The sequence below is a fragment of the Microcaecilia unicolor genome, chromosome 3 (genome assembly GCF_901765095.1).
Source record: "Microcaecilia unicolor chromosome 3, aMicUni1.1, whole genome shotgun sequence".
Lineage (NCBI taxonomy): Eukaryota > Metazoa > Chordata > Amphibia > Gymnophiona > Siphonopidae > Microcaecilia > Microcaecilia unicolor.
Window position 1 is genome coordinate 8133140 of NC_044033.1, and position 13635 is coordinate 8146774.

Here is a 13635-nt window from a genome sequence, read left to right on the forward strand (position 1 = left end):
TTTTGTGCCTGGATTCCGATAAATGCACGCATCCCGCTTCGGCATTTATTAGCTCTAGAATTACCACCGAAATCCAAGTAACAGAGGAAGCGATCAAAGGAGCTATGAGCGATTTAATGAGCCATTTTGAGGTTTCTCTGTACCGGCCGTGTGTACTTTTCTGGACAGAGTGTATGGTGACACACGCGAGCGTGAAGCATACATGCATCCGGATGTGGGTATTCCAGGGGAGAAGGTTGGACGGAGCTTGCACAGATTTGATAAATTACATGCATACTTTTACACCTGCCTTGGCACAAATGTAAATGTGTGCCTTGGGATTTGCACACTATTGAGGCAGGTTCTGGGTGGCTCTTTTATCAAAGTTACATAGGTTTCCTAGGTTGTCGTTCTTGAATCACAAGGGAGCGAGGGTATAAGGTTCCTCGGAAGAGCAAGAGATGTACAAAGAGGAGTGAATGAATTAATAGGACTGTATGAAAGTCTTTAGCAATACATAAATCTAAGAGACCCCACCATGGCCAAACATGTAACGTCACTATAAAGAAAAAGCACTGTCTAGGTGCGGCAGATGGATTAAAGCACTGAAAGCCATCTCTTCCTTCAGAATCCACAATCCTGCAGCAAGTCTGTGACATGCTGTCTTCAGCAGCTGTGGAAAAAGCGGTTTCAGATGCTGAATTTTTATGGCCAGTTTGCAGGCAAGGCACCAAACACGGTAGAAATAGCAACCCAGAAACAGGGAAAAGAAAGATGGATCGTACAATAAATATTTCACATTTCCTTTCACTAAGCCCCAATAAGTCGGTCCATAGGATACTTGGGAAGTGAGCCAAGCTCATGACAACGGTCTTCTGAGGCAGGACCAGAACCTTGTAACAGATTCAGACCCATTCCCCTCTAGAGCAGCCAATGATAGCCCAGGCTACTGGCTTCTAAACCAATAACCAATACGTAACCTTAAAATACTCACAATCATAATGGAAACGCCACCACTTTGAGCCCAGGCAAAGGAGAACTTCTCAGCTGCCAAGTATCTATGAACACTACAAAGGCCAGGAGCTTATGACTTGATCATTTGAGAGTTTGCAAGATGGAGGAAGTTTTGCCAGGGCAAAATAAGATTCACAGTGCACACCAAAGCCTCTGTTTCACCACAAGTATTGTCTGGAGGACAGGTAGAATGACTTCTGACAGTGATCAACTTGGAATTAATGTCCCTATTAAGATCTTCCAAGTCGCTGGATTGACCACTTTCAGAGCTTGGGATACTGGGTTGATTGGACCCTAGGCCTTGGCCCAGTCTTCCCACTCCTTTCCTTTCCCCTCCTTCTGTCAGAGATAAAAACAACAGACAGATGTTATAGGAAGGCAAAGAGCCTTTACTGAAATCCAAAAGCTCCTAGAGATTTAAACATCTGGGAGTTTTGGGATTTTAATAAAGACTCTTTGCCGCCTTCTGCCTCTTGATTTTTATCCTCCATGTTGGATTTGGTGGACCGTTTGCCTTGTTCCTTTTCTCTTTGTCACACCGCTTTCCTTAACCTGTGCTACCTTGATGTTTTCGGCAGGGTTCTTCTATGCCATGGAAAGTGAAGGCAGTGGAACGGCAATGCTGGATCTTACTCAGGTGAGTGACCGGTAATCCATTAAATTGAGTGGTGCTCTGTAAGTAAAGGAGCCTTCTGCATGTGAGTATACTAAGGGGTAAGGGTAATGGGCCTTGTGTTCATACCTGATGGAATGCTGTGCATTTAGGGCAGGGGCGTAGCCAGACACCCAAGTTTGGGTACGCCTGGACCCAAGGTGGGTGGGCAAAACTCCGCCTTGTCCTACAAGTGATTTGGTTTCTCCCTCTCTCATATGGTCTTTCAAACATCCCCTCTCCCCCATATACCTTTTAAATAGCAGATTTTCACCGGCAGCAAACAGTTGTTGGGAGTTTTGGGCTAGTGGGGCTTGGGGTCCCTGCCAGCCACATTATAGGTGTGCTGCTACTTGGTGGGCCTGAATCTAAAGTGGGTGGGCCTGGGCCCACCCCAGCCCACCCTTGGCTACGCCACTGATATAGGGCTCCAGGTGGGTACGTATATTTTTTATTTTATTTGTTACATTTGTATCCCACATTTTCCCACCTATTTGCAGGCTCAATGTGACTTACATAGTACCGTGAAGGCGTTCGCCAACTCTGGTAGAGAAACAAATACAAGTGATGTTGTAGGCTAATAAGGTTCATAAGTTACAGACACATTGGGAATAGTAGAGAAGAAGAGTTATATAGTGTTCATTATGAGCTTTGGTTACTTTGTGTCGCAGGGTTCAGGCACTTAAGTTGGGTCGGTAGGGTATGCCTTTTCGAATAGGTTGGTCTTTAGTGATTTCCGAAAGTTAAGATGGTCGTACGTTGTTTTCACGGCTTTTGGTAATGCATTCCACAATTATGTACTTATGTAGCAGAAGCTCGATGCATAAATTGATTTATATTTGAGTCCTTTACAGCTTGGGTAGTGGAGATTTAAGTATGTTCATGTTGATCTGACTGCGTTTCTGGTTGGTAGGTGTATGAGGTCGGTCATGTATCCCGGGGCTTCGCCATAGATAATTTTATGGGCTGGGTGCAGATTTTGAAAGCTATGCATTCTTTGATTGGAAGCCAGTGCAGTTTTTCTTGGAGGGGTTTTGGCGCTTTCGAATCGCGTTTTTCCAAATATAAGTCTGGCTGCTGTGTTTTGAGCGGTCTGAAGTTTCTTTATGAGTTGTTCTTAAAGCTTGTATTTTAGTTGAGTTCAAACCGAAATAAAGTGAATCACAAAAGTCCAATCGCAGAAGTACCAAGTTTTTTGCAGTACTATATGAAAAACATATTCTGGTAACATACCTTCAACTTAATCCTCGTAGTTGGGGGAAAAAGCAGTAGAAATGACATGATCTATTTGAGCTTACGTATTCAATTCAAAATCTAACATCACACCCAAATATGACCATCTCTGGGAAAAGATGGTTTTAAGGAATTCTGTTAGAGCAAATAGTTTGTAACACAACAGTCTAAACCCCATCCGTTTACGTGAAAAGATAAAGTTACAGAAGTTGAAGCATGTAACGTTTTCAGAAAAATCAGCCACTTTCGACATTTTGGATCCACTACTTTAGTCATATTTTCCCAGAGACGGTCATAGATTTGCACAACTGAGTTTGAGCCTCCTGTTCCACATAAGAGCCCAAAAGCGTCCGCTTTGGTCTTAATCCAAAAAGTGAGTGTGAACTGCTAACGGTTAGGCTGGGTTAGGTTGTTTATTCAGCGATGCCACGTGGAAAAGAATTTTCAGAGGACCAGTGAAGTGGTTTCTGCTTCTCCGTCTTGACGGCGTTACAAAAGTTCCATCCATCCACTGTCAGATAGGACAGGAGGACATCTTAAAAAATGTTCACATGTAATTCTGTTACCCGGAAATGGCAAGCGCCATTACGGCAAATGTAAGCCACATTGAGTCTGCAAATTGGTGGGAAAATGTGGGATATAAATGCAACAAATTTCACAAAGCTGCTGTTTGCATGCACAGATGCTTGGGTGCACTGGGGCCATGGTTTGGAAAGGGGATGACAAACATATTATTATTTAGTACATTTGTACCCCGCGCTTTCCCACACATAGCAGGCTCAATGCGGCTTACATAATACTAAAAACAAACATTAAAACAACAATTAATTCATTATCCTCAAAACCCCACTACTACTGTGTTTACTACAACTTGTAACATTCTCCTTCAAGACTTACAAAGTCTTGAAGGAGAATGTTACAAGTTGTAGTAAACCTAGTAGTAGTGGGGTTTTGAGGATAATTAATTAATAATTGTTGTTTTAATGTTTGTTTTTAGTATTATGTACGTTATGCTGTTGGCCGCTTAGGTTTAAGCGGGGTACAATCTCTTCCTCTCCATCCTTCCTACTCCTTACCCCTTCCAATCTCTTCTCCTTTTCCTCATCCTATCTTTGTTTACCTCTCCATGCTCAATTTACATATCCTCAAAACCCTGCATGGAAGGCATGAGTCCATCTCACACTTGAGGATGATCTGATTTGTGGAATCCCGGTGAGGGGTGGAGCTGATGACCTGGATATATAAGGAAGGGCAGTGCTGTAGCATTCATAACCCTGGCCAAGTGACCCGTTGGTGCGAAAGAGAACCCTGATAGTAGAACAGGATCAGGGTCATTGCTGTTAATCTCCTGAGCCATTTAGAGGAGCCAACCTGCAGGCTGAGATTGGGCTCAAGGGTAGGTCGCCGTCTGCCCTCAGCTGGTGATTGCTTTCAAGGTAAACCCCTGAAAGACTTGGACAGTCGATGCTGGATCCAGAAGATCTCCGTTGGTACTGGTACTGCATCGGAGAAAGTGAGTGCAGGGTGCCATCTGTCTACAGGTCAGGCGTAAGGGGTTTTGCACATAAGGAAAGATTGCACGTTCTTGTGACTTTGTATTAACATCTTAACCAGGGGTGGCTGACCATTAGGCCACCTGAGGTGGGGGCTTCAGGCAGCAAGGGGCGGCATCTCCCCCTTCGTGGCATTTTACCTCATCACATTCCAAACCCAGCAGCGGTGGTGATTCTTGTACTCTGCCCTGCTGCTGGTACCCGCCTCTTCCCTTTACTGCGGCCGCCTCTCTGATGTAACTTCCTGTTTCGTCAGAGGCTCAGGCAGCCACAGTAAAGGGAAGAGGTGGGTGCTGGCGGCAGGACAGTTTATAGGAATTGCTGCCAGGTTTAGAATGTGTCTCGGGCAGCATCTTGTGTTGGGCCGGCCCTGATCTTGATTATACGCTGAGGACTTTTCTGACAATCAATGCTAAATATAAAGTTCAGTTCATTTTCTTTGACTCTCCTGACTACTGTGTTGTTCCTGTGTGAGATCCGAAGGGGACCTGAAGTGAGTAGTTGTACCTCCCGGACCTAAGAGAGAAACGGGTTACATGCACACTGGAGAACTCTGTGTATATGGAGGGGGAGGGGCAGGCTGTGCATACCGGGGGGGGGGGGGGGGGGGACTGTGCACACAAGAAGACTGTCCTTTTTTCCAGTACAAAGGAATAATTGATACCTGTCTTGGTTTTTGTCTTTTCAGTGGCTGCTGCTGACTATGTGTGGTTAATAAAAGAAGCCCGTCGGGGTCTCTCCTATCATCCTGCAAGTGCCTCCCCCCTCCTCAAACAAACCCAAGTATCCTCCTCTCTCACTATCCCTGAATGATAGACAGAACACTTCAGCCTTCTGCTGCTTCCCCTAGAATCGGCAGCAGGGGACAACCCGGGCATGCAAACCCGTCTCTCCTCTCTGCTAGTCCCCAGTGGTGGGTGAAGAATGATGACGTGAGACGGGTTAGAGAAAGAGCCGGACACTCACTCCACCAAGCAAGAATCTGCTTAAAATGTGCATGTGCGGCAAGACCCATTGGGGGTGGGGGTGGGGGGGGAGGAGACAGCCTTAAAAAGATGCCAATGAAGTGATCCTTTGAATTACATTCAAGGTGTAATCTCTAACCAGATTCACATTTTTGCCCCCAAGCCCAGAACCCAGCCCAGTGGTCCTTCCCTGAAGAGCCAGGACAAGGCCGTCAGTTTAAGGGCTACATTTCACTCTCCTTCAGTACCTTTTGGTGCTGTCATAGAATAAATACTTGTATATATTTGCCAAATTCTAATGGAGACAGCCATCTCTCATCGCTTCCCCTCCCCCACAGCAATATCCGTCTATGTGGTCAGGACATAAGCCTAACACAGATACAACCAAATCTAGATACTGGTAATGCACTCCTTCCCCCTCCAATTCTACTTAATCCCACCCGGCTTTGTAACTTTACCAATCATCCACCTTCTTTGTAAAAATGATTGTGCACCGAGCAGCCAAGAGAGGTTGTCAGCTTGGGAAGAACCCCCCCCCCCCCCCCTCCCCTCACGTGCTCAGCATGTGCTCAGCTCCCTGTGGCTGGCTTGTGACACTGTACCCGGACCACACTACAAAAGGGCTAGAAGTGACAGTTTTAAGCAATGGAGAGCCATCTGTGCCTGCCGCTCTCCATCCTCAGCTCTTTCCTTCTGCACATCAAGCCTCGCTGCCTTTCACTTAGACCATTAATTGCAGCTCTTTCTGATTTACAGTGCGTTGTCTTAACTCCATCATACCCGTATCCTAGAAGTCACCACTGGTTTAATTCTGTGATGAAGTGTGCACTGGGTGTGAGACATAACCACTGAGCCTTGCAGCCCTCCAGCCCAGTGCACAGACAAGCCACTCCACCCCCCACCCCCTTTTTCTTTTTTTTTCTTTTACAGGGTCTACGTAGAAACAGACCTCATGCTCGGACTTTTCACTTGGGAAATGCCACTTGCCTTCTAGTCTTAGCTACTATTTAACATATGCAGTGGTTCAGGAGCAGCCGAGACATTGCATTACCTGTGGGAACTGTTACATCACCATGAGTTACTCTCCTGTTCCACGGACACATTCTCCAGAAAAACTGTAGAAATTTAAATAAAACCATTAGAGACGGATTTAGTCTTTGTTTCTGCATGAAGTGCAAATGCAGTTTCTGTGATCAGTGCCACTGTACCATTGGAGAGATTGAAAGCACGGCATACCTGGCCCTGTGCCCTAACAGTGACTATTGGAATAGCAAAGAGGCACTGAGTGTCTTGCAACGACAGAAGAAAAAAAGCAGGAAGCAGACATTGAAAGTCCACACGGTTTCTTTATTCGTACCAGGGGTGTAGCTAGACTTCGGCAGGAGGGGGCTCCAAAGCCCACATTTTAGGCCCCCCCTGGTGCCGCCGACCCCCCCCTGCCAATTTTGACCCGCCGCCACCACCATCTTTGAACTCCCTGCTGCCGACCCTATCGACCCCCCCTCCCGCAGGTAACCCTCCCCTGCCGCTGCCTTCACCTACCTTTGCTGCCGGGGAACCCCAACCTCCGCCAGCCAAGGTCCTCTTCTTCCGGTGTAAGGCTTTGTTCTGTTTCTGTGAGTCTGACGTCGTGCAGGACGTCAGACTCACAGAAACAGAATGAAGCCTTGCACTGGAAGAAGAGAACCTCGGCTGGCGGGGGTTGTACGTGCAGGACGTCAGACTCACAGAAACAGAACGAAGCCTTGCACTGGAAGAAGAGGACCTCGGCTGGCGGGGGTTGTACGTGCAGGACGTCAGACTCAGAAACAGAACGAAGCCTTGCGCCGGAAGAAGAGGACCTCGGCTGGCGGGGGTTGTACGTGCAGGACGTCAGACTCAGAAACAGAACGAAGCCTTGCGCTGGAAGAAGAGGACCTCGGCTGGTGGGGGTTGGGTCCCCCGCCAGCAAAGGTAGCAGACGGCGATGGCAGTGGGGGGGAGTCCATGGCCAAATCCACGGGGGCCCAGGCCCCCATGGCCCCACGTAGCTACGCCCCTGATTCGTACAGACCCAATGTGGCCACGTTTCACCAATAAGGCTGCACCAGGGGTAGTAACATAAAACAGCTAACCAAGGACAAAGAAAGGCTTAGCCCAGATAGCATAACTGATCATCCAAGATGACTTCAGCAGTGGGTTTCTTCACAGAAGCGGCGCATATACGAATAAAGAAACTGTTTGCACTTCGGTGTCTGCTCTCTGTTTTTCTCTTACAGTGACTGACACACCAGTGCACACAGCCCTGTATCCTCACAGAGATTATACTGTTTACTTTTATAGTTCATTTCTATTTTTTAAAATCATGTCTTACAATTTAAACATTAGCAAAAGCATAAATTTAAAAGACAGATGGCTGAGGGAATAAGGTGTAATGTACCGGGTCCACTGCTATTTAACATTATCAGAGATCAGAACGGCTGTGTCGTCATGTTCGCAGATAACACCAAACTCTGTCATACTGTAAACCCTTTAAAAACAAAGTCAGAATGTCCTGAACTAATTGTGAAATCAAAATTCCAAACTAAATTAATATGTGAGACAATGTATCCAAAGCCGTGTAGGTGCCTGTGCACATCAATTCGGAGTAACCACCCAGCTACCGCGTGGCCTGTGCGGTAATTTCATTTTTGACGTGCGTCTGCTACAGGCACCAGAAAATATATTTTATTTTCTGGCCCGTGGCGAAAATCGGGTGGTAACTCCGACTTGATGCGCGTAGGTGATTACCGCACGGTTAACGTGAGAGACCTTACCGCTAAGTCTAGTGGCTGGCGGTAAGGTCTCAGACCCAAAATGGACGCGCGCCAATTTTGATTTAGCTGCACGTCCAATTTTGGCAAAAAAAATTTTTTTAAAAGGCCTTGTCTACAGGTGCGCTGAAAAATGGATCTGTGCGCATCCGTAACATGCGCCTATGCTTCCACAGCCCATTTTTCAGCACAACTTTGTAAAAGGACCCCCATAATGAGGGTGATTTCCAGCAGTGGCAAGCTGGGTTTAAATATGATGTACTAGTTAAAAAAGGCCTGATTATGACACGAATGAAACGGGCACTAGCAAGGTTTTCCTCACAGTGTGTATGTTTGAGAGAGTGTGTGTGAGAGAGAGAGAGTGAATGTGCGAGTGTGTGTGTGTGACAGAGAGAGAGAGTGTGTGTGATTCTCCCCTGCCCCCCTCCAGCCACCCAGCGACTCTCCTCTCTCCCCTGCCCCCCTCCAGCCACCCAGCGATTCTCTTTGCTCCCCTGATCTCCGCCGAAACGGCCGCGTTATTGAAAGCCATGCCCAGCTCTAGCCTTCCCTTTGAGTTCGTTCCATCAGAGTCCCGCCCTCACAGAAAGATGAAATTACGTCAGAAGGCGGGACTTAAGGGAACGAACTCGAAGGGAAGGCTGGAGACGGGCAGGGCTTTCAGTGACGCGGCCACTTCGATGGAGGTAATCAGGGGAGCGAGGAGAATCGCTGGGTGGCTCGGGAGAGACCTGTGAACTGATGCATGCACGGCACGTCGGTCACAGCTCATTTATATAGTAGGATATTCAGCAGTGCTTTATAGGAAGTCAGGGCATGAAATGAAATTGAAGGGGGGCAGACTCAAGAAGAATGTCAGGAAGTATTTTTTCACGGAGAGGGTGGTGGATGCTTGGAATGCCCTCCCGTGGGAGGTGGTGGAGATGAAAACAGTAACGGAATTCAAACATGCGTGGGATAAACATAAAGGAATCCTGTGCAAAAGGAAGAGATCCTCAGGAGCTTAGCCTAGAATGGGTGGCAGAGCTGGTGGTTGGGAGGCGGGGCTAGTGCTGGGCAGACTTATACGGTCTGTGCCGGGGCTGGTGGTTGGGCGGCGGGGATAGTGCTGGGCAGACTTATACGGTCTGTGGTGGGAGACAGGGATAGTGCTGGGCAGACTTATATGGTCTGTGCCAGAGCTGGTGGTGGGAGGCGGGACTGGTAGTTGGGAGGCGGGGATAGTGCTGGGCAGACTTATAGGGTCTGTGCCAGAGCTGGTGGTTGGGAGGCGGGGTTGGTGGTTGGGAGGCGGGGATAGGGCTGGCCAGACTTATACAGTCTGTGCCCTGAAGAGGACAGTACAAATAAAGTAGCACATATGAATTTATCTTCTTGGGCAGGCTGGATGGACCGTGCAGGTCTTTTTCTGCCGTCATCTACTATGTTACTATATAGTAGGATATTCAGCAGTGCTTTATAGGAAGTCAGCAGCACGAAATACCATGTGTTATACAGCGACAGCCGTCATTGTACATATCCTTTACGCCTTATCCAGATTGTTACTCAGACTTACAGTGTTACAAGATTCACATTAAAATATGAAAATGCAGCACCCTTGACTAAAAAAACATCAATTCCATACCAAATCAAACAATAATAATCCACCATAAAATCAAATACATAAATATTGTGGATATAATGTGCTCAGTTCACCAGTGGGATCCCCTGTGCTTATGTAGCGTGAATACTGGACTGGGAACCATCAACGCACATCGTGTTCCAGAAATACCTTCAAATAAAACAACCAAGGCAACTCCTCTGGATTAACACCTGCTACCAAACGGTTCACCCTAAACCATTATGACAGTGACCATAGTCGCATCAACCCTTTGATAAAGAACCTGGAAAATCTAGTTTGTTTGTTTTTTTGTCCAAGTATCTTTATTAACTTTGAACAGTACAAAGTACAAAAAAAATGTGCACAACAAAATACTCAAAGAATTCAATGAGACCAAGCAGAAGAAAGAAAAACAATTTGTCAGGTGAATTGCTGGATGTGAAAATAAAGAAAGTCATCACCTTTCAAGTACAGTATCTAGAAAATATTAGAAACATATATCAAAGCTGTTAAGTAAGTATTTAAGTATTAGACATATAGGAGTCCAAACTAGACCATACTTTAAATGCCAGTGGAGAAAGATCTTTCTTATCTATTACTGAGACTTCAAATTGATGAGGTTGCAATACAGATTGCCACCAGAAATGAATATTTAGAAGAGAGTTATCTTTCCAATTGGATAGTAGGAATTTTACAGCAACTGGTAATCAAATGTTGAGCAATTTAAAGTCATGTTTATCCAGAGAGGTGTCCAATGCCTGGTAGTTGGGAGGCGGGGATAGTGCTGGGCAGACTTATAGGTTCTGTGCCAGAGCCGGTGGTGGGAGGCAGGGATAGTGCTGGGTAGACTTATATGGTCTGTGCCAGAGCTGGTGGTGGGAGGCGGGACTGGTAGTTGGGAGGCGGGAATGGTGCTGGGCAGACTTATACGGTCTGTGCCAGAGCCGGTGGTGGGAGGCAGGGATAGTGCTGGGCAGACTTATACGGTCTGTGCCAGAGCCGGTGGTGGGAGGCAGGGATGGTGCTGGGCAGACTTATACGGTCTGTGCCAGAGCCAGTGGTGGGAGGCAGGGATAGTGCTGGGCAGACTTATACGGTCTGTGCCAGAGCTGGTGGTGGGAGGCGGGACTGGTAGTTGGGAGGCGGGGATAGTGCTGGGCAGACTTATAGGGTCTGTGCCGGAGCTGGTGGTTTGGAGGCAGGGATAGTGCTGGCCAGACTTATACGGTCTGTGCACTGAAGAGGACAGATACAAATAAAAAGTAGCACATATGAATTTATCTTCTTGGGCAGACTGGATGGACCGTGCAGGTCTTTTTCTGCCGTCATCTACTATGTCACTATGTAACCAGAAATAATCATTTTCCAGGAGATTGGTTGTTGACTATGTAGAATTTTGGAAATAATGGTCCATGTCTTTTCCCAAAAGGCATGAGTGAGATTGCATTCAAAAAGAAGATGTTTCAGAGTTCCAAGATATGTCTTACATGACCAACATAGATTTTGAGGTAGTAGACCTGCAACTGCTAGGTTTTGTGGAGTCCAGATGGCTTTGTGATGCAAAACGAAAAGCGACTGCTACTACTACTACTACTATTTAGCATTTCTATAGCGCTACAAGGCATACGCAGCGCTGCACAAACATAGAAGAAAGACAGTCCCTGCTCAAAGAGCTTACAATCTAATAGACAAATAGACTGGATCATGTTAGTTGAGGTTACTGGTCGTCCAAGAAATTTCCAGAAGTCTTTCCATTGTTCTGATGTTAGTTTGTGTTCCAGATCTAGTTCCCATGAATGCATGAGGCCAGATTTTGAAAATAATTCTTTTGATCTCAAAAATTTGTATGTATTAGAGTCCATATGACCAATACTAAATAGTTTCTCAACAAAGGAAATCATAGTCGATTGTAGTGAAGAAAGTGTGTTAATATTTTCATTTCTGGTAAGGCAATGCTGCAATTGCAATTAAAGGGTATTAGATATTTACTCCGCAATAAAAAGGAATGCAGTGTTCCATTGGATAATAATTGATCTATATAATATATGCCTTTGTTATACCAAGTTAGCCAGAATATATATGATTTGTTGATTTTAATAATGGGATTACCCCAAATTATGGTGTGTAATCCATTCTCACTAGGGGTTTCCATATATTTATCTAGTTCAAACAAGCATTTATGAGATGAAACAATAACAGAATTATCTTGTAAGTGTTTCAGTATACAGAAAGGAATATGTTGTGGATGTACGTATTGAGACCATAGTTCTTTTTCAATTTTCAACCATAGAGGTTCATAACTGGAATGTGTAGCAATCCAATAAACATGCTCGTTGTGTTATGAATGTTTTATGATATGTCCAGAAATCTGGAGGTGGGGGATAAGGAAAGGAAGGGGAGATGGACACCTGAAAAGTGGGAGAGGGGTTGGGAAGGGAAGGAGCCATGCTGGAAACCTGAGTGGGAGAGAGGGGAGATAAGGAAAGGAAAGCGAGATGTTGGACACCAGAAACATGGGAGAAGGATTGGGAAGGGAATAAGCCATGCTGGAAATCTGAGATGAGGGAGGAAGGGGTTAAAGGAAAGGAAGGTGAGACGTTGGACACCTGAAAAGTGGGAGAGGGGTTGGGAATGGAAGGAACCATGCTGGAAACCTGAGGTAGGGGGTAGACTTGGACTACCTGGACCTAATCCCTGGTGGATGCCCAGCTGACCGTATCTGGTCAACATTCACTCTCCTCACCACTGAATCAGTTACAAAAATGACTGATAGGTTTGCCAACACCCACTGCAAACTGGACATATGTCCCAGTCATCTACTCAAATCCGCCCCTGACTGCTTCATAGCAGACCTCACATCCCACCTAAACTTCATGTTACAACAAGGTCTCTTCCCCGAGGAATATGGCAACATCCTACTCACCCCAATACCAAAAGACACCAAGAAAAACACAAACGATCTTACCAATTACCGCCCAGTTGCGTCTATCCCACTAGTAGTCAAAATGATGGAGAGTTTGGTGACCAAACAACTTACGGAATACATGGACAAGTTCTCAATACTACACGACTCACAGGATTCCGCCCCCACCACAGTACTGAAACTGTCCTAGTCACGCTCCTGGCCAAATTCAAGCAAGAAATAGCCACAGGTAACAGTATACTTCTCCAATTTGACATATCGAGCGCATTCGACATGGTAAACCACAACATACTACTAAGACTCCTTGGCCACTTTGGGATTGTTGGAAACGTACTTAACTGGATAAAGGGTTTTCTAACCACCAGAACTTACCAAGTAAAATCAAACTCAAACATATCACCACCGTGGAAAGCTACCTGCGGAATACCTCAAGGATCACCATTATCACCAATACTCTTCAACATGATGATGATCCCACTAGCAAAGTCCCTAGCCAACCGAGGCCTCAACCCGTTCATCTATGCAGATGACATCACAATCTACATTCCCTTCAGTCATGAATTGACAGAAATAACCAATGAAATCAATGACGGCCTGAACATCATGGACTCCTGGGCAAATTCATTCCAATTGAAACTGAACACTGAAAAAACACACTGCCTCATCCTCTCATCTCAACATAACAAGTACAAACCCACAACCATAACCACCCTAGAACACACCCTCCCTACCTCAAACACCCTAAAGATACTCGGCGTCACAATTGACCGCAACCTTACCCTTGAGAGCCAAGTAAACTCTGAAATAAAGAAAATGTTCTATTCAATGTGGAAACTTAAACGAATAAAACCTTTCGTCCTGAGTGAAACCTTTCGCAACCTAATACAATCAATGGTCCTAAGCCATCTATGTGGGATGTAAAGA

The 13635-nt window shown here is 45.9% G+C and overlaps 1 protein-coding gene across 1 annotated transcript in view; it reads left to right on the forward strand.

The window, feature by feature from the left end:
- Positions 1-6545, forward strand: part of CAPN11 (calpain 11) — a 159938-nt gene extending 153393 nt beyond the window's left edge. Inside the window, exons 21-22 of the mRNA XM_030195746.1 lie at positions 1572-1630; positions 5120-6545. Of these exons, the coding sequence (XP_030051606.1) occupies positions 1572-1630; positions 5120-5146 (86 nt within the window). The 3' untranslated portion in view covers positions 5147-6545. The remainder of the gene's footprint in view (positions 1-1571; positions 1631-5119) is intronic.
- The last annotated feature ends 7090 nt before the right edge of the window (positions 6546-13635 follow it).